The 21709-nt window shown below is 38.5% G+C and overlaps 1 protein-coding gene across 2 annotated transcripts; it reads right to left on the reverse strand.

The window, feature by feature from the left end:
- Positions 1 to 859: 859 nt before the first annotated feature.
- LOC114151678 (MAGUK p55 subfamily member 3-like) lies at positions 860 to 19502 on the reverse strand. Of its 2 annotated transcripts, XM_028029021.1 has the most exons (20): positions 19247 to 19502; positions 13627 to 13761; positions 13329 to 13447; positions 11862 to 11939; positions 11659 to 11739; positions 10581 to 10718; positions 10386 to 10467; positions 9938 to 10023; positions 9085 to 9159; positions 8591 to 8787; positions 8453 to 8517; positions 7542 to 7559; positions 6519 to 6560; positions 4403 to 4468; positions 4068 to 4226; positions 2933 to 3013; positions 2724 to 2817; positions 2508 to 2616; positions 1687 to 1806; positions 860 to 1587 (listed from the first exon to the last, which is right to left on the reverse strand). In XM_028029021.1, exons 2-20 carry the CDS (start codon positions 13649 to 13651, stop codon positions 1408 to 1410), a joined length of 1815 nt encoding a protein of 604 aa, XP_027884822.1. In that variant the 5' UTR covers positions 13652 to 13761; positions 19247 to 19502; the 3' UTR covers positions 860 to 1407. The 2 variants fall into 2 exon arrangements, with proteins under 2 accessions (XP_027884822.1, XP_027884823.1); XM_028029022.1 differs by lacking the exon at positions 4403 to 4468 and having other exon boundaries at positions 861 to 1587; positions 19247 to 19501.
- Positions 19503 to 21709: the final 2207 nt, after the last annotated feature.

Genomic DNA, 21709 nt, shown 5'->3' on the forward strand with positions numbered 1-21709 from the left:
ACACATTCATTATGGCACTTCACAGTATAGCTGCTATTAAAACAGGTCTTCTATTACTGACCACAACAGATCTGTGACATTGACTGAAACATGTCTGAGTTAGCTGTTATTCTACCGCTGTACTTTAGATATACAGTATGTACATCAGCACTGCTTCACTACAACAGTCTCACCTGCAACCTGGCAGCCACTGCAGACTTTATTTGCAATAACGACACAAAGAAAGTTTCCTTAACTGTAACAACAGGCATAGGAAAATAAGTACACCCTTGCTGCTTTCAGAGGATTTTACAAAGATAAATTAGTCATCTATGTGTGGAATCTTTGCTAAATAATAAATAATTTTTCCTTATCTCCAGGTGTGTTTTAACACCAGTATGGAAGGGTATCGGCAATAAATTTAGAGCTGCATCATGTTAAGTTATTCCCTCATCAAAAACACATGCAGCTCTGTAAAAATTTAAGAGACCACTTAAAACGATCACTTTCTCTGATTTTGCTTTTTATAGGTATATGTTTGAGTAAAATGAAGATTGTTCTTTTATTCTATGAACTACTGACATGTCTCTAAAATTCAAAGCAAATATTTAGTATTGCAGAAAATGAGAAATGGTCAAAAAAGATGCAGTGCTTTCAGACCTCACATAATGCAAAGAGAACAAGTTCATATTCATTTAGAAACAACAATACTAATGTTTTAACTTAGGAAGAGTAAAGAAATCAATATTTGGTGGAATTGGCATGAGGTTTCCAATGCAGTTCAGTGCAGTGGGCTCTTAATTTTTTTCCAGATTCTTTCATGCATGTATCAGAAATCACTGAGTCTCCCATGGCAACCATTCAGCTGAGCAAAACATCTAGATGGACCTAGCCCCGCCTTCAAGACGCAGCTCCTCCTCAGAGCTGAGGCTCTCAAGCTTCTGCTTCACAGAGCAGCTCATTCAGCTCCTTCAGACTAGCCAGCAGCAATTAGCAAACACCTCAGGTGGAACTGCTGAGCTTATTATATGAGCTACTGCTAAATGCAGTGCTGGTAAAACTGTTAAAGGGTTAATAGAGGAGCCATGTTGTGATGATTTCCTGAAGGTGGAGTTTTAGAAAGAGCAGGAGTTTTAATAATTTTACTTCATTAAATGACAAAGTCATACAGCATTTTTATATCAGAAGTTAACATAGTTACTTGACGGTGCTATAAAACGGTGGAAAACGTCTGCTGGCCCTTTAAGAGTCTGCCAAAACAGGGTGTACTTATTTTTCCTGTGACTGTATCAACTATCAGAAACATTTTTCTGTTTTTCATGGCGGTCCTTCTCTAAGTGTGGGATGGTTGCATGGCAGTAAACATTTGACCCCCCACAGCGGTGGGTCCTTGCACAGTGGTCTCCGTTTGTCAGGAAGTTGATTAGGCTAACGCCTCACCCAGCACACAGGAACCCACTGCGGCTCTGTCTGCACCCTCTCCAGCGCCACCTGGAGCTCCACTAAGGCACTCACTGGGTCCTCCTTCACCAACACGTAATCCACCCAATGGCCGTAGCACTCGTCCATCTTCTCTGCAGACTGCTTCATTTCCTGGAGGTCCTCCTCCTGGCGACAACCAGACAATTACTTTCACTCACCAAACATCACCAGTAATAAAAATCCGTATGCTGCTTTTCGTGTGCGTGTTGTCGCCGTGTGAGTTACCGTGATCCCGCCGCTAAGAGAGGAAGAGGAGCCGAAGTGTTTTCTTTGACTGTCGGGGAAGCGAGGCGTCACGAAGATGATGTATGGTTTGAACTCGGCCGTTCGCAGAGTCTTCAGGGCCTGAATGATGTGGAAACATTCATCACAATGCAGCTAAACCACCTACCAGGATACATTACAGTCATTTATAATTAAAAATGTACCTTAAACTGAGATGTAACATAACAACCAGTAGTTGGATACATAAAAAAACCCATCAAGATAACAACAGTGTGTTTAAATATTATTTTATCAGTCAATTCAAATCAGGTTTTATCTGTTTACTGCCAAATTGCATCAGTCAGACCCTCCAGTTTCTTGTGAATTATCATGGAAATTCATGTAAAAATCAACAAAACCCTGCACTTTCTTTGATTGTGAGTTTATTGTAGATTTTTCACAAAAATGGAGGAAAATAATGGCACTGATTAATGTTTTCTTACTTCTACTAAACAGCTACCTCAGCCTTTCTTAATGTTGAGTTATAATCCATAATGATGTGGTGACTAATAAAAAGTCGCAAACATTTCTAAAGTACTACCACAAATACTTTTCTAGTGCAAAATAAAACATTTAAAAAAATTACAGAAACAATCGCAAAATTCTGGATGGACTCAACAGATGTTCAATATTATTTAATTTTAAGGATTTATTTATATTTCAACAGTTCAATAGACTTTATCAGTACATTCTGGCCCTTTAAGAACATCCAAGGTCTTGGTTTGGCCCAAAAGGAAGATGGGTTTGTCATCCCTGCTGTAGATGATGACAGTCATACTCACCTCTGGCTGCACATCCACTAAACAGACTTTGTTCTGAGTCAGAACTTTATGAATGGACTCCAAGCTGGTGCCGTACAGATTCTCTTTATACTCCCCATATTCAATAAACCTGAAGAACAAAACATAATTCTCAGAAATGAATTTGCACGAGTTAAAAAAACCAAAAATCATCGTTTTGTTAAAACTTTCTATTTATAATACTGTTTGTTTACTCACTTCCCATTCTGGATGTCGACCTCAAAAGCTGCCCTGCTGATGAAGTGATACTCCACTCCTTCTCTCTCGTGAGTCTTTCTGGCTCGGGTCGTGTCTTCAGGTCAAGGTTCAAACAACCACCAGGCCAGATGAAATGGAGATAAACACATGTTATTGAATATAGTGGCTGCATCAGCTAAATTATGCATTTTACGTACAGGAATACTTACGAGGAACAGCCAGACCAAACCATCGAGGATTATCTGCTATCACCTTCTGTTTTAGCTCCGTGACCCGAGCTCCTAGCGAACCTGTGACCCCGAAAATGATTAGTTTAAACATATTTTTAAAAAATGTAACCCTATAATTTCCATCAAATCTGATATTGGAATTTTATTTATTTTTCTGTCATTTTTAACCTTTCCATGTACAAGTCAAAAAGGAAAAGATAGCACTTTTTTTGAAGGCATATGCATAAGATTGACATGACAACTGTCATGAAAATGAAAGAGTCTTCATAAATGTTTACCACTGCTGTCGTGAATATCATTCGTTAAATAATGACAATTTTAATACAAAGTTGCATTAAATGTTGATTAATAGTGTCAACTTTGCATTATTTAGTAAATAATGAAACTTTTAATGTAAAGTTCAATTAAACAACCATGAAAAGTCCAATAAAAGTGTCAACTTTGCATTAAATAAATAATCTAATAATTATTTATTTAATAATAATGACAATTTTAATGAAAAGATGCACTAAAAGAAGAATTAAAAGACCATTAAACGTGCCAACTTTGCATTATTTGGTAAATAATGAAACTTTTAACGCAAAGTTCAATTAAACATGCATTAAAAATCCAATAAAAGTGTCAATTTTGCAGTACGAGTGTCATTATTTACCAAATGCATGTCAGTCATATGCAAATCCCTTCAAATAAAGTGCTACCAAAGAAACATAAAAAAACAAGACAAAACAAATACAGAAATAGATTTTAAAAAGTAAATTCCTGTCAATGGCAAGAAGAGCAAACAAAGTGTAAACGGAGCACCGCTTTCACTTTGTTATTCATAAAGTATCATCAAAATCAAAGCAGCATAATCTTTCCCGCATATTTTTCTAATATATCTCCAAGGAATTCCAACTAAAAGAAAACATAAACCTTATTGTATTTGTTTAGCCTGATTTTAACACATTTTAATTTAAAGACTGAAAAACACATTTTTGACTTCTCACAACAGTAATTTAAATCCGTTTTTTAAAATAAATCCTTCTCGCTTAAGTCCTAACTCGTTTCTTTCATTTCTGCTGCCACAACAAATGTTTTCTTTGAAAATATGTCAGTTTTTTAACAGCGTACCTACCTATCAGTACAATAAGGCGGGGCTTTTCTCCAGGGCGTGGCAAATATTGCGTAACTTCCTCATAGATCCGGAAGTCCGTCCGATGGCCGTCTGGCGTTTGGGTCTCTGCCGGTGAACCCTGTCGATCTTTTTTCAGCCTGAAACTTCGGCGTAAACTGGCTGCGGTCGAGACATACAGAAACAAACTTGTTGTTTTTCCAGAAAATAGAAGAGATTCAGTAAAATGCAACAATTCCTTAAGTATAAACTGTCTTTTTTTATCTAAACATATGTCAAAAGCACGATTAGAACTGTGTTACAGCACAGCAAACACCGTAGGAAACCAGTAAGAGTACCTGAGTAAAATTCCCATGAGAAAGCATGGCCACAGAAGGCAGGAGCTGCCTTACTCTTGGGAGAAACTACAGCTTCATATTAGACATTTATTTCACCAGTTTCAGTCACCAACACAATGGAAGCTATGAAGCCATGCAGGCTGCGTCCGCCTTTGGAAAAAAATCAGCAGTTGGAGCTAGCCAATGAGAAGCCATGATGGCCCACAGTGACACTGTGAGAAGCTTGGTGAGACAAAAACCCTAATATATTCCAACAATCCTGCTTGTTAGAATAAATTAGCTCAAAAAGGCGTTTCAAAGAAACAGAAGGCACAATAAGCCATTCAGATACCTCCTATGATGTCAGAGATTCATTTAAAATGTGTACATTTACTAATAATCTGTATGCTGCAGTAATACAGTAGATTATTACTTTTTTGGAAACAGAGAAGAGATGAACCGGATATCAAGCACTTAAAGACATTCAGCCCAGCCGTGTGTTAGTGATAATCAAAACTGTTCTAAATCAACGTAAACTTTAAAATCCAGTTTAACTCTAAATGCAACAGAAACAAAACAAAATAGGATAAGACGTAAACTGGAGAAGGAAACACTTAAACACATTTACACAAGTACTTTGTGTAAATACTGATTAATTCCCAATATTTACATAGAAATATTCAGCTTTTCTCTGCTCAAGCACATCGGTTTAGATACATTTCTTCAACTGAATTAGATAGTTGTTTATCCTCCATATTAGAGCAGAAGATTTAGATGAAACTGTTTTGTTGTTGTATTTTGTTGTTTTTTCCCCCTATGTAATAAAAATAAAAAATTAGTTTAAGTTTAATATTTTGGAGAAGGAAGTCATTTTACTTTGAATTAATCAAGTTGCAAAAATTTCAAAGACTAACTTATAAAGGAAATCACTACGATGTAGATATTATGTGATAAACTATAAAAGCTCCATCCTGGTAATTTTCACACCTAACTGTTCATGTTCCAACGAACTAACAAAAAAATTTATTTATTTAGCAAAGAATAAATCAGCAAGAACTCACTTGAAATATTTTTATTTTGGGGATTTGCTTATTTGTTCTAAAAAAAAAAAAACAAGAAAAAAACCTAAATGCTACTTTCTAAAGTAATACATCAAAAGTATTACTACGTTTGCCAGCAGGGGGAGACAAATCACGCAGTTTTACACATATTTGACGTAAATATACCCGGTGAGTATCAATGTCCATATAAGATTTTGAGAATACCTAATTTAAAAACTTATTAGAAGTGACACTGATACTCATTTCTTTATGAGGGTGTAGTAGTTAGTTAACTGTTTGGCCCATTTCCTTTTAATTTTATTCTTTTAAGAAATTAAATTATTTAGTAGTTCTTGTCGTGAAGTGATGGCAACAGTTTAATTAACTTTTCCAAAAAAGTTCACAGTGAAAGTTAAACCATCACAGAAAGAGAAACTCATCTGAAAACCAAATGTTTCTGTCATTAAAAGTGGAAGTAAAAGATTTTGTGTCCTAGTGTAGGTTTCATTGACTTACAATGATGACTTCAATCTAAAGATTAATGTGCAATTTAACAAGCAAAAGAAGTAAAATAACTTATTTACCAATCTAACACACAATGTTAGAGTTAGTGACAAAATGCATTATTCATTACTTTGTTTTATATCATCAAGTCTCAATAACTGTGTTTAAACTGTGATTTAATATCCTTAAAAACTTTTTAACCAAGCAGGAAAGTTCAGCTTTTTAAAGAAGCAGAATACTGATTTAACAGTTTTATCTACTGAATTTAAAGGAAAAGATGGTAATTTTTCTCCTAACCTAAAAAATGTAACTCATCCCAGCATATTTGTTCAGAACAGTTTTCTTTAGAAAGCTGAGCACCTTGGAAACTAAGAGACAGCTCACAAATATCAAAGGAATTTTTTTTACATTTCTTTAAATAAATGAATATTTAAAGAAAAAACAACAACTTTAATATGTAAGGAGCAGAAAAAACACACGCACAAACACCTACATTAACACTTTAGCAACAATAGCCTGCAGCCTCTAAAATAAAGCATGAATTAGCGCACAGGCTAAGCCAACATGATGTTTAAGGCGGCGTGCTTCCTCACCTACATCCTTTCCATTCAGAGCACTTTTACTGTCACAGTCTTCTGTGGGACAACAAGGAGGGAGAAAACGGGGTGAGAACAGGGAGGGGATGCTGCAGAGGAGACTCACAGCAGGCACAGTACAGCTACAGTCAGGAGAGGCGTGGTATAAACAAAGCAAAAACAAATGTTTTAAAGCAAATTCATGATCCTGTATGAAGGAAGGACTAAAACTGAATCCGAATGTTTCTAAGTTTCAGGCAAAACACTTGGGAGAATTTCAGAACGATATTAAGGCATGAAAATATGGTTTCACCGAGGCGTCAAACACAAAAACAACAAAGAAGAAAAAATATTCAGAGAAGTATAAACACTTTTACATGTCCTCTGAAAAGCAGTTTTTAGATAAAAACAATAAAAAAACTTTTCACTGCTGTGTCTGAGCAGAGTTGGTTGGTAGCTAGTTACATTTACTAAATTACAGTTACTTGAATAACTTTATGGAAAAAAAATATAACTTTTATTGCTGTACTTTTTACTTTCACTTGAGTAATTTTATTATGACGTATCTCTACTCTTACTTGACTAAATTTTCTACCTACTGAATGAAAAACAAACATGTTCTAATCAAAATTCATCAGACACAGACACACACCTGCAGTTTTTGTTAAAGTTTCATGAGTTTTTTATTGAAAGAAACTGATTTGAAATTTTTTTCTTTTGCCTGATTTTGTTACTTCTTTAAATTATTGTCATTTTCATCCTTAAAATACCAAAATTTCCACTTAACTTTATATTTTGGTCAGTCTGATCATGTAAATTTTAAATATTAAATGATTGATAATTTGATCAATTTCTCAGTACTTGAGTAGGTGCTTTACCAAATACCTTTTACTCTAATTGAGTAAAAATAAGTAGTGCTACTCTTACTTGAGTACAGTTTTTGGTTACTCTGTTGAGTTGTATTTGTGTTTAGCGCCTCAGGTCGGCTGTTTCTGTCTAAAGATGGTTCATGTTTTCTAACATGAGGGTTTCTGAACGTACCTTTCTCTGTCCGATCATCTGAGGTTGGCAAAGTGAGAGCAACATAAAGCATCATTGTAGCAAAACGTTAATACCAACGTTCTCGGGCTTCTACTGTACATATTAGAATGTTTTTCTCAAATTCACAACCATTTTTAAAGTGTCATATTTCTGCTTTTCTGTACCTATATTATCAGGGAGGTTTGGACCTGGATAACTGAGGTCTGGTGAGAAGTTTAGATGCATTTATGATCACTCAATGCTGTTAAGTTTGGGCTTGTAAAATTATAACCCAATGTGTTTCCCAGAATCCGATAATTATAGAAAACACAACAGGGGAAAAATTAAAAACAAACCAGAACTCCTTTATAGGCATAGTCCAGATATAAATGGTGGTGAAAGGAACAAACAAAAAAATAAAAGAACTAAGGAAGAAAGAAGAAAACAAAGAAAAAAGGAACAAAGGAAGAAAGAAGAAAACAAGAAAAGAAAAAGGAAGGAAGGTAGAAGCAATGTAGGAGAAAAATGGAAAAAGAAAGGAAAGAACAAAAAACAAGGAAAGAGAGAAAGAATGACTCGAGGAAAGATGGAACTTAGGACAAGAAAAAAAAAGAAGGTTAAACGGGAAGAAAGAAAGGAAGGACATGAGGTTGGAAGGACACATTAAATTTAAATCTATGTTCACCAGAGTCTTGTGACATGACTGAAAAATGTCTAGTTTGGTAATTTGATTGTAAGAATAGATTTGTTTTTGTTTCATGTTATTTTAAAATTAAATCTTTAATTATTTCAGAGATTAAGCTCAATTTTTTAAATAATCTCTTTTTCTGCGTATCTTCCATAGATTGGATTTCATCTACATTTGATGTCATGTACAGTTGCAGGTCATATGCAGAGATTTTGATGAGTTTTCAGAGGTAAGTAACTCTTACATGTTGGAGCTTTGGGCGACAGAGGAGCAGGAAGGGAATTCATCTTCATTCTGTATCTCAGACGCCTGGAACCAGATCCATAACGTTTCCATTACAAAAGAGACGATACACACAATAATGTCAAAAGAGTAATTTTACCTCTCCTGAAACTGAATGGAGGGGATGAGGGCAGCACGCAGGTTGCAGTCGCCCACTTTCTTGGCTTGCCACCAGGTGGCGTCCTCCTGGCTGACGACCTGCAGGACATCCCCTCTCTTGAAAGGAAGTCCCGCCTCTTGACACGGCGTTGCCTTGTCCTCAAACGGTGTGTAGTCAAACAGAGCGCGCAGGTAGACCTTCAGGTCAGGAAGCAAAAATGACTAAATACTTTAGATTATTCCACTGGACAAAACAATGAAGAGTTTAAAAAATAAATACAGGTACAGAACAAGATGGATGGATAGAACTAAACAAATGAGGGAAGGATGAATAATTAATGGATAGGCAGAAGGATGGATGGATGATGAAACAGATGGATGGATGTATTCTGGATGGATGAACAGATGATGGATGAGTGGATGGACAGATGGGAGCATTAATAATTAAATGGATGGATGGATGGAAGGATGATTAAATGGATGGATGAACTTTACTCTGCTCTCCTTCAGTCGATCTTCTTCAGCAACAGCTGGGATGATTTTCAGAGTGATGGAGCCCTGAGACTGAGACTGAGGAGACACCAGCAGAGAAACATGGTCACCATCTTCATCGTCACCACCATCATCATCATCACCATAATCATTATCATGATGATGATCATCACCACCATCATCATCCCCACCATCATCATCATCCCCACCATCATCACCACCATCATCATCCCCACCATCATCATCATCCCCACCATCATCATCATCATCACCATCATTACCATCATCACATCATAACGACCATCATCATCATCACCGTCATCACCACCATCATCATCATCCCCACCATCATCACCACCATCATCATTATCACCACCATCATCATCATCATCACCTCCATCATCACCATCGTCACCACCATCATCATCATCACCATAATCATTATCATGATGATGATCATCACCACCATCATCATCCCCACCATCATCATCATCCCCACCATCATCATCATCCCCACCATCATCACCACCATCATCATCACCACCATCATCATCATCACCATCATAACGACCATCATCATCATCACCACCATCATCATCATCACCACCACCATCATCACCACCACCATCATCACCATCGTCACCACCATCATCATCACCACCATCATCATCATCACCGTCATCACTACCACCATCATCATCATCACCACCATCATCATCACCACCATCATCACCATCGTCACCACCATCATCATCATCACCATCATCATCATCATCACCATCATAACCACCATCATCATCATCATCACCACCATCATCATCATCATTCTGAACGCCAACAGTTGTTCGGTGTTTACCAGGATCTGGCTGATCTCATCAGGCCTTTTGTGAGTGATCAGGTTTCCGTTCACCTCTCGCAGTTCATCTCCTACATGGACCAGACCTGAAAGCAGACGTGTTTCAAACCGTAGGCAGAAAAATACTGGAGCTATTTCCCACTGGCGACAAGTCAACAACATCCCCATGGCGAAGGCCAGTCGCTTATAATCTGGAAATATGCAATTCTGTGGCCATAATCTCAAGGATTTGATGCCCGCTGACAGTTCAATGGGTCGCAGAGTTTAATCTGCTCACATGTAGCAGCTCTGATGACATCAACTTCTAACATATAAGAGAAAGATTACTGTAGTTTCCTCTATAGAAGCTTCAGGATTATTTACATATAGCTCCTTCCTGCTGCTGTCCTGCTGAATGTTCATTTGATTCCTAAAAGAACAGAAAGATTTAGCGATTCACAGGCCTCACCGCTGCGGTCAGCCGCCCCTCCCCGCATGATTCTGGCCACGATTACAGCTCCAGTGGCCTCGTCTCTCCGAATGGTTGCTCCCTTGTGAAAAAGAAAAGAAAAAATAAATTAAAAAATAACAAAAACAAAACTGAACGTTCAACTGGAGCTTGGGTTTTCTCTGGTCAAGGTAAGCATTTAAAGTCAACCCTCACCAGAGGCTCTTTGTTCTTAACCAGACGGACGATCTTCACCGACTCTTCCTCAAAGTCATCGTCCAAATCTTCTGGCAACGGGGGAAGAACCGGGTCAAATTTCTTCTGGGCAACAATGTCGTGAGCTGACAGCACCGCCTGCATGAGCCAACAGATAAAACAGATGCATTAAAGTAAACCGAGAACACAGAGTTCGCTCACGGAGGCAGCAACTTGGAGAAACTCTCCTACTTTAGTCTGATCTGTTTTTTCTCAACTTCTTTTCAGACTTGTTTTTAGCTGAGATTAAACGTTTGGACAATCATTCGCTCTGGTTTTAGACACTGTGCGTATGGAAGGATTATTGGCCTGTTTTTTTTTTCTACGGTTTTGTTGGGTCTAGTGGCCTCCACCCGAAAGTAGCTCTACAGGAAACAGGGCAACGAGAGAGGGGGAAGACATGCGGCAAATGCCGCCAGGCCGGGAACCAAACCCACGACCACCGCCACAAGGACCGAGGCCCCAACACGCAGGCCGGGCCGCGCCACGCCCCGCGCCACCACAGCACCCGGTCTTTTTTTTTTATTTCTACAAAACTGTAGCAACAAGATCTTGTTATTACAACTGGGAGCAGTTGATTAGCATCTCAAAAGCTCAAATAATACCTGAACTAAAAGCCCCAAATACCAAAGGAGTTAAAAACAGAGAATTTAAACAGTCATACAGGACATGTTGATGTGAAATATTGTCTCTGTGCCCTGGAAACTAAGCTGTTAGTACGTCAGCAACTGTCTTCAGTCAGAGGCCTCTTTATATTCGCTGCGAGACTGACTGCTACCACAGCATCACCATGCACAACTTTTTCAAGATACAACAACATCTTATTTCTCTGGGATAAATAAAGCATTTTTTAAAATTGAAAAAGGCAAAAATATTATCCAATGTTGAGGAAAAGTTGAGGGAAAAACCAAGAGATTCATTTTTACGTTCATCTTCTATTCCCCAAAAGAAAACCACTTAGCTGAATGTCATTATTAAAGGGGAATAGACTGAACATTCAGTTTTTTAAAAGCTAGTTTTAGAGTAAATGGGAATCTACCTTCAGGTGAGGTGTGTTCAGCAAAAGGAGCAGCTCTTGCTCGTCATCCTGCAGCGGCCCACTCTGAAGCTCTTCTGCCAGCTAACGAGCCAAAATCACACTTATTTCTTTTATAGATCACTCTATGAGATATTAGTGTCACACAAAGAGAAATGAACAGTTCAATTTAAAGAATGTTCGGAGGGAAACTTCACTGCACATACATCCTCTGCCAGACAGGAGGCGCTGTGTAGGACCGGAGTGGGGCTGTACTTCTCATACAGCTTTAACCGCTCATGGATCTGCAGGGACATAAGAGAAACTAAATAGATATATGAGAGATGATGAATATTAATGAAACTTATTTTTTAAGAAATCATAAACTTAAAAGCTAGTGATACCCCAATATATTTTGGGGTATCACTAGCTTGATTTCCTCAATCTCCCGCTCCCTTCTTCCCTCATTCGTGAACAAGATCCCGAGATACTTGAACTCCTCCACTTGGGGCAGGACATCCCCCCCCTGACCCGGAGAAGGCACTCTACCTTTTTCCGGCTCAAGACCATGGCCTCGGATTTGGAGGCACTGATCCCCATCCCGGCTGCGAACCGCTCCAGCGAGAGCTGCAGATCACGGCCTGATGAAGCCAATAGGACCGCATAATCCGCAAAAAGCAGAGATGAGATCCTAAGGCCACCAAATCGGATCCCCTCAACACCTTGGCTGCACCTAGAAATTCTGCCCATCAAAGTAATGAACAGAATCGGTGACAAAGGGCAGCCCTGGCGGAGTCCAACTCTCACCGGAAACGAGCCCGACTTACTGCCGGCAATGCGGACCAGACTCTGACACCGGTCATACAGGGACCTGACAGCCCGTATCAAAGGGCCCGGTACCCCATACTCCCGGAGAACCCCCCACAGGGCTCCCCGAGGGACACGGTCGAACGCCTTCTCCAAGTCCACAAAACACATGTAGACTGATTGGGCGAACTCCCATGCACCCTCCAGGACCCTGCTGAGGGTGTAGAGCTGGTCCAGTGTTCCACGACCAGGACGAAAACCACACTGCTCTTCCTGAATCCGAGGTTCCACTATCCGACAGACCCTCCTCTGCAGGACCCCTGAGTAGATCTTTCCAGGGAGGCTTAAGAGTGTGACCCCCGGGTAATTGGAGCACACCCTCCGGTCCCCTTTTTTGAACAGGGGGACCACCACCCCAGTCTGCCAATCCAGGGGAACTGCCCCCGATGTCCATGCGATATTGCAGAGTCGCGTCAACCAACACAACCCTACAACATCCAGAGCCTTAAGGAACTCCGGGCGGATCTCATCCACTTCCAGGGCCTTGCCACCGAGGAGCTTTCTAACCACCTCGGCGAGGTCCCCAGTCTCTGGGGACCTCGTCCCGCACAGTTTTTAAAAATATCCTATTGTGTTTAAAAGAAATGGGCAAATGAGGAGGGTAATTAAAAAAAATAAATAAACGTGAATGCATATTTGTGAACAAAACAACAAATTATTTACAACAAATTAGATAACTGTGCATTCAATATTTTTATATATATTAAATAACAACAACTTAGTTGCTAATTTTAATAATATTTATGGAAACAGAGTGGTAGTGGATTTTATTAATTAGTTAATGATAAATTACATTTTGTACATCTAATATTAAGAATCTGCTCTACCTTCATGAGGTAACCGATGCCTTTCTCACTGAAGACGTCTCTGAGGAAGACCAGGTCCTCCTTGTGGTTGGCATCAGGGTGGAGCTGAGATGTGAGGATGGCCAGAGTCTCATGCAGCCCTGCAAATACAAATAATAAATAAAAAAATAATCATACCATTATTTGCATCCTTGTTTTATTCCTTCACAATCCAGTTTTTAAATAACCGGCAACTGACCATCGTACAACATCTGGCTTTTTTAAGCACATAAACAGCATCGAACGTGAACAAATATGGAGGACATTTATTTCACTCTACCTGTATTTGCAGAAACGATGGGCATGGCTTCAACCCTTCAGAGGAGGATGAGGAGATGGAGAGAACGAGGAGGGGAAAGGAAGGAAAGCTGATTCTGTTTTCTTCTTATCCTCACGTGTGGGGAGTCACACACAACTACAGGAAAAAAACCAACATATTTATAGTCAGTAAAGGTAAATCAAAGTTGTATGCTCTGACAATTAAAACCTTTTTATGCGTGACATTACAGAGGGCAGAGCTCTGATTGTAATTTCTAATTAAAAAGCCATTAAATGTAAGATGAAGGAGAGAGTGGCGTCGTTCTGATGGTGATCAATGGATTCATTCATGCTGAAGCTTTGCTGTAATTATTACCTGCTCTTTTTACTGAGGCATGAAGCTAATCTCAAACTGCTGCACTAGAGAACTGTGAGGTCAAATAAAACTGGCCAATTTAGCCTGGAATGATACCATCACTCATCATCCCACCAATATTAATGTGTTAATATTTGTCATTCTTGGTTAAGAGCTGCGTTTGTGCTGCTTTTGTTTTGAAGATATTAATGAAATCTAAAGGTCAAAGGTTCAACCGGCCCCTCTACATTACCTAAATGAAACAAAATTAATGTTAGACGTATGTCCTATGTTTGTGCAGGAAAATTGTAGCGCACCAAATTTGGTGTCAATCATCACTAGAACATTGTGCTGCAAGAAAATAAGCCATATCATTGACCATAGATGTACACTGCTCAAAAAAATAAAGGGAACACTTAAACAGGTGTTTAACACTTAAAGTGTTCCCTTTATTTTTTTGAGCAGTATATATATGTCTGTCTATAACAAAAAGAGACAAAAAACAACTTTTGGCTGCTCAGTTTGATTTGATTTCATAAATGTGGGAGCCACAGATTGAAGTTCTCTGACCTCCAGAAACTTTTATTAATATCTTAAAATGACAGCAGCACAAATGAATTTTTTTGCTCCACAAACCAGCACAAATGTAGCACAAATTGGCATGTGGCTATACTGTAATAATGCGTTTCTCTAAATGCTGCGATGCTAGTAATTTTACTCGAACGTTGTGCTGCAAGAAAATAAGCAATATCAGTGTTTACAGTGGTAAATATGTCTGTATGCAAGTAAAAGTGACAAAGACAAACTTTTATCTGCTTCTTGTCAACCCTATTATTTTGCACAGCTGTGCCTGAACTAATCCTCATGCAGTATGGACTTATGTCGCCACTGTGATTACAAGCCATCTGTGTGAAACTGCTCAGCTGAGTCATGACCTTTAACCTCAGTCAAAAACTGAGCCTTAAACCAGGCATCAATAATAATAATCCTCCCAGACTGATTCAGTCTAACGCCGCTGGATGCGTTCATGTTACAACTTTAGCTCAACTTCACTCATTATGTGTTTATTGAGCTGAATGTGCAGAGCTACAGCAGAGAAATAAAACTGTTGTGTTTTTAACACATTAAAGTGTTCTGTTATGGTTTTAGAAAATATACTTAAAATGTAGAAAATCTCAGTTCAGATAAAGTTGGGAAATCTGAATTCTTGACTCCATTTTAAAAGCTGGTTAAGTACAATGCAGATATTAAGAAGTGAATGATTATCGTCTGTTTAACTGACTGTCGTTTCTTTAGCTTTAATCTTTGATACGACAATATCAAAGATTAAAGATTACATTACGACATGATGTATTTTAATTGGCAAATATGTATTTGTTTCAGAAAACTAAACAGACCAGAAACCGCATTTCAACGTAGTAAATAAAAACTTGTCAGAGTTGGCATGATTTAGTGATATTGTTTTTTAAAATACTATTTATAGCTTGGCTTGTTCTCAGAACCAAAACAAACGAACAATTCTCCTTCTCAACAACCTTTTGAAGAACCTTGAATAATACGGGTTACATTTAATTTCCCTCTGGGATTAATAAAGTATTTTTTAATTAATTTCAATTTGAATTCTCACTTGGCACTAAACATGGATCCACCAAGAATACCTATGAAGGAACACTAAGATACTGTGCACTGCAGGTCTGACCTTGCAGGCTCTCATCTTTTCCTTGGTTAAGAGAACGATAAATGTTGGCCATAACCTGACTAACTAACTAGCTAATAGTAGCTTTCTATTTTTGTTTGCACTGCATAAAGAGAAAAGCAAAAAGGCTTTAATATAAATACTTAAAGAAAATTAAGGGTTTTCATTTTTGCTTTGAGTCCATTTGTCAAAATTATAGTAATGCAAAAATGGTTCTTACAGCAATATTATATTGAATATTCAATATTCATATTCATATTTTGGTGTCAGCACCTGGATGCTCAGGGTCATTACACCAAGAGAATCAGGCTTTTGCCTACTTAGCACATTCGAGTTTTCTATGTTTGTCCCTGAGAGTCGACAATCCGACTCTCTCCAATCACAATCTGTCAGCGACAGCTTAACCCAACCATCATTCTGGTGTTTCTCTCACTCATTAACTCGAGTTACTTATGGTTTCCACGCGCCATATGGTGCTTTTATCTAACCTCTAGGATTTAGACGACAGAGCGCGCAGTGAGAGCATGAATGAAGATTTCAATGGAACTAAAGCAGAAGGAAGTGTCAGTAGTGATGCAGAGAAATTGTCAATAAAGAGACAAAAACTACAAACTGCATGAGGCGGAGTGTATACTTGGTAAATCAGCTTACGTTAATGTGGATCACACATGTTGTTAAACGAGAAACCGGCCAAATCTCCAAATATTGTGTACAGATATTTTAACCAAATGTCTCTCTCCCCTCGGCTCGAATGTAAACATGCGTGGACGCCACCTGCCTGTCAGATTCATTCGCTGCTGAATGGGTCCCGAGAGGAAGACTAAAGGGGAGGCCAGGTCACCAATATGCTGCAGATGCCATCTGGCCATCATTGTGTGTGTGTATGTGTGAAGCCTAGCCACCGTTTATGATGCCACCCACAAAATACATCTGACATATTTGCATTTGACCGATTATATTCTCATATATTCTGTAGAGCGCAAATCTCCAGATGCAGATTATGTTAATCTAAAACGGGGTGTCAAACTCGTTTTCATTTTGGGCCACATTAAGATCACGAATATTCTTAAAGGGCCAGTTGTGCCAAAATGTATCGATAAACCCGATAAACAAATGGTTAGAACCGTCTCTGCATTTGATAAGTTCATTTTCACATTGCTCAGTCCCTCCAGGATTTCATTTTATTTTGTAATGTTTTGCAATAAATTGCTCATTTAAAAATATTACCAAGGACTTTTACAATATTTCCACTTATGTACGACATTAAATGTGACCTTTTATTACTGGAAAAAAATCAATCACAGACTAGAACTTGACATAAGTAAAGAAGAGGCAGAAGTGGAGGAATACAATATACTGCCACCTACAGGTGGGAGTTGGCATCACTTCAAATTTTCAGTAAACTCCCAATTATGAATAATCACAAAAAATGCCGCAACTTGTTGATTTTGTGTGAATTTCCACATCGCAGTAAAACTGGAAGCATTGACTAATGTAATTTGGCAGTAAACAGATAAAAGCCACTTTGATTAGATTAATAAAACAATATTTAAGCACACAACTGTTCTCTTTACGGTTCTATTTATGCTTAAGTCTGGAGTCTAAACGGCCACTTAAAAAGGTACGGTGGGCCGGATTTGGCCCCTAGACCTTGTTTTTGATACCTGGGATCTAAAAAGAAATTCATTTCCATCTAATTATTAGCAAAAACAAGCTTCTCTTACCAAATTATTGTAAATGTCTCACTAAATGTAATCTTACAAGTTTAAAATCAAGATTTGAAACCAAGCCCAAATATGAAATTATAATCTGCATTGTTATTTCGATATCATACGATTATGTGAGATTTTGAGACTGCTTTGATAAAACACCAGACAGAAACTGAAATGTTTGTGCAGAGGAGGTCAGGAGGCAGACGGCTCTTAAGAAGCTTATAAGAAAATCACTTGAAAACACCTTCAGCACGCCCCCATTTGAGAAGCAGCCGGATGGAGGATCAGGCCGGCCTGAGCGCTCGCTGCTGGAATAAAAGCTGCCTTTGTGTCTGAGGGAACGACCCCGAGATTTCAGAGTCCATCTCACAAAACACTCCAAAAGCCTGCAGGCAAAATCTTTTTATCTTTCATGTCAGAGTAGAAATTTTATACAGAAGTCGATGCTGAAGAGGTTTGATTCAAGGATGATGGGAAAGTGGCAATAATACAGTGTAACAATATCTAGTGGAAAGCTAGAAGACGACACAGATGGGTGGGATACAAGGCTATAAATCTCAAACGAGATTTATAAATATTTGTAAGATTTTATAGTTTGTTACCGATAAACTTTGGCCAAATCATAAATCAATGCAATATGTTTATATTTTTTTTGATTAATTTGGTCATATTTTAAGAGGTATATATGTTATTTTGCCCCTTACAGCAATTGTTGCATCATTTTAAGTCCTAAAGTCATTTTTTTTTTGTTAATCTGCAGTATTTGGCAACTTGTTACTGTATTATACTCCGCTATTCTAACATGCTTTTGTGTATGTTATCTGTATATTTGTGGCTGTTCACCACCACCCCACAATTTTGCCACTTTTTTCTTATTTCTTGTGTATTTACATTTATTTTGTCCAATAAATGACTATGTGGGGCCTCTATCAGTGTAGTTCTTTTCTGTATTCTGCTATTTGTTGCTAATGTTTTGAATATTTAAGACAAGGGAAGTTTACCAGTAGCAGCATTCATAAAGAGGATATGCTAAGAACTTTAAATAAAAATTAAGGAACGAAAGGTACAGAAAATTGCATAAAAACCAATTAGTAAAATAAGAAAAAACAAAACAGGAAAGGCTACAGTTACCAAAAGTGTTTTTAGTGCTGATTTAAGAGACATTATTTCGCTCTGCAATCTGAGCTAGGAGCAGCAAACATATATTGAATGGAAGTGACCCGAGAATGACGCTTTGTGGAACCCCATGTGCAATTTATTACTACCAAAAGGTAAAAAAAAAGTATTTATCTTTGCATTAGCGCAGGACATTCCTTGCATTTGTTTACTTTACTTGCACTGATTGCAAAATATGTGCTCACCAAAATATCGTGCTTCAGGTATAAAGTATATATTTCCATTAGGATAAAGATTTTATTGTTTTTATTATTCCCAACACAGTTACAGAATCATAAAAATGCCTTTAGAACTTCTGTGTGTTCACTTACTGCTAATTAAAATCACTAATTTCTTAAATTCCCTCAACAAATCTCTTTACGTGTCTACAAAGAGCAAATAAAGCCATAAAATTACTTTTTGTGGTTTTATGAGATGGACTGGAGCTGGCTATCATTCAACCCCAGGTAGTAGTCCACACCCCTCATTTAACATGCAACCCAGTCAGTCACACGTTTATCCTTCACACATGTGCTGTCAAACCTGCAACATTTAAGAGTTATTCAAAGCTTTTTTTAAAAAAAAAAAGCATATTCTTTCAGCGCTGTTTAGTCTCAGACCCCTGCGCTGTATATTTCTACATCGCTCATTCAGTCTCAGACTAATAAATAAGGGCTAAAAAAGCGTGCAGAGGTGAGTGAGCGCATATTGAAAGCATCCTTACCTTGTTGAGGCTCCTCTCAGCGTGCGGTCCTCTCTCCGTCTGTCTTTGTTTCCACTCGACAGCCCGGCAGCTATAAATTCAAACCAACCTTTGTTTTGTTTATTTATTTCTTTATTCTCAGGTTCTGTCTGTCTAGTCCGCAGCTGAGTGGCACACATTAGGTTTTATTTCCCCGCTCCTTCCTGTCTATCTAAATGAGCCGCCGCTTCCCCCCCGACGCCACTTCGCTCTCGCCTTGTCTCTGCTCTCCTCCTGCTGCCTTCCGGGACGCCTCGTAAATTCCATGCTCAGGGGTTTTTCAGCGGGTTCTTTCTTTATAAATACTGTTTTCGTAAAAAATAAGTGAGTAGAAATCCATCTGTGGTTATTCCGATGTATTGTTTCTTCTAAATTTTTTACTGAAATCCTTATAGGTGACAAAAAGATGTGCACAGTTAATCTCTTTCCTATATGTGACATAAGCAATATCCTGAGCAATATCTGCTTTAAAAGAACCTGCTAATATGTGATGTGACTTGTTTTGTAGAGGTTTGGTTACCATGATCACACCCATATCATCAATGATTAGTAAGTCAGAAGAAATGTGTTTTTATTTGTTTTAGATCTTGTGTTAATGGGATCGTGAATGCGGACAATATATTCCTCTCTGTTTAAAGTATAACATCATTTGAATGTTCAAAAAGGGCGAAGTGAATATTGCTATCTATTTTTATTGGGATGCACCAGTCTGGATTGTTCTGGCTGCTAATAATTTCCAATCCAATCTGAGATTTGAGCAACAGCTTAGGATTAATTTTCCATGGACTTTATGAGGCAAAAAAGAAAGAAAAAAACCTACTTAACATGCGCACAAAATAAGAGATTATCCGCATCTGTGTATCCAGACATATGTCCCAAACCTTTGTATTATTTTAGATTAATTAAAAGAAAAATACATTAAAGTACATGCATAGTAGTGGATGTGTTCATAGTAGAATACGACGATTTATCCCAGCTGATTTTCTTAATTTTAGGAGATCGGTGATCAGCTGATACTCATCTGTGAAGCCGATCTTATTCCCCAATCTTATCTACCTCAGCAAAGGTCTAAAAATCAGCCACTGTCCTCTTTTGCTTTGCAATTAGAGAGGTTTGACTGACAGACTGGCCCACCAGATCATGTCTGCATGTTTGCATTTAACAACAGTCGCCCCACTGTTGCCAACTCAGCAACTTTCTTACTATATTTAGCAACATTTCAGACAAAAGGAATCGCAATCAGCAGGTCAGGCTTTTTAAAGATCGGTAATCAGTGATCGGCCAGAAAACTGCAATCAGTGCACTAAGAATTTGTTAGAATTCTTAGTTTTGATGCACTTGTAACTGGGTTGTACTTCTCTTTTGTTGTAATTACACAAAATGTAGGGTTTTTTTTTGTTATTCAGTTTGTTCCTTACCTGACTGTAACACCTTTGAAAACTTCGTCGTTGTTATAACTGTCTGACTTTAAGATCGGGAACCCGTTGTGTACCCCTTTTGTCAAGTTGTCCTGCGGCATAGGAGAGTGTTTTTTTTTTATCCAAATAAATACAGTTTATTATTTATTATTTTCATAATCAGTGTTGTAATACATAAATACATTTGTTTATGTGAATGACTAAGTGAACATACAATTGCAAAGTAGCAGGTATTTATTTCCATTTTGCTATATACTTCTGTTTTGTGTAGGACTTGGAGCGGGCGGCCCATTTTTCTGTTTGCTGTTCTCGTCAGAATAAATTGACAAAGACAAACCGTGTCATTCCATAAAACCAGCAAACGCAGAAAGGATCCGGTTACATCCAGTCGGATGTGCAAAAACACAGGTTTTTCTGTCACTCAGAAGAAAACTGACATGTTCCAACTCTAGTTTTTAAATATGGGAATTCCTTGGCTTTCTAAAACCCATTCTGGTATAACTGGACAATTCATGCATGAGGTAATGTTCCCACAATCCCCGAAGGCAGCACTGTGTGCACACATGCTGTGAGCTGCATGCCTCTTTGGTGTGCATCTCTTCCTCCCTCCACCTCTCTGAGTGCAGCTCGCTCTCTGGGTGATGCCTCGTGGGGAACCAGCAGGTTGGAAACGTGGACTGTGAATCATCACGAGGCACGAAAACACGGCTCCCACCACCCTTCCCAGCCCCTCTCTCTTATCTGCCTTGTTCACTTGTCTGTGGTGCCTCTGCTCGTTTGGCTGGCACGGCCCTAATGTGTTCAGACACACCGGAGTGTGTGAGAAAAGGCACATAGAAGTGTTGTGGTTGCTCTGCGATCACAGGATTAAATAGAGGATGACAAAGCGTTTCGTAGTCGCTCAGTGGGTCAGACGCAGAAGATGGAGATCAGAGTTTTATCTGTGATCAAAAGGGATAACGCAGGGGGGAGCCTCTTCTTGTGATTAGACTGAAAGATCAAAGAATAATGCCAGTGACAGACACAA

Source organism: Xiphophorus couchianus, chromosome 10 (genome assembly GCF_001444195.1).
Source record: "Xiphophorus couchianus chromosome 10, X_couchianus-1.0, whole genome shotgun sequence".
Classification (NCBI taxonomy): Eukaryota; Metazoa; Chordata; class Actinopteri; order Cyprinodontiformes; family Poeciliidae; genus Xiphophorus; species Xiphophorus couchianus.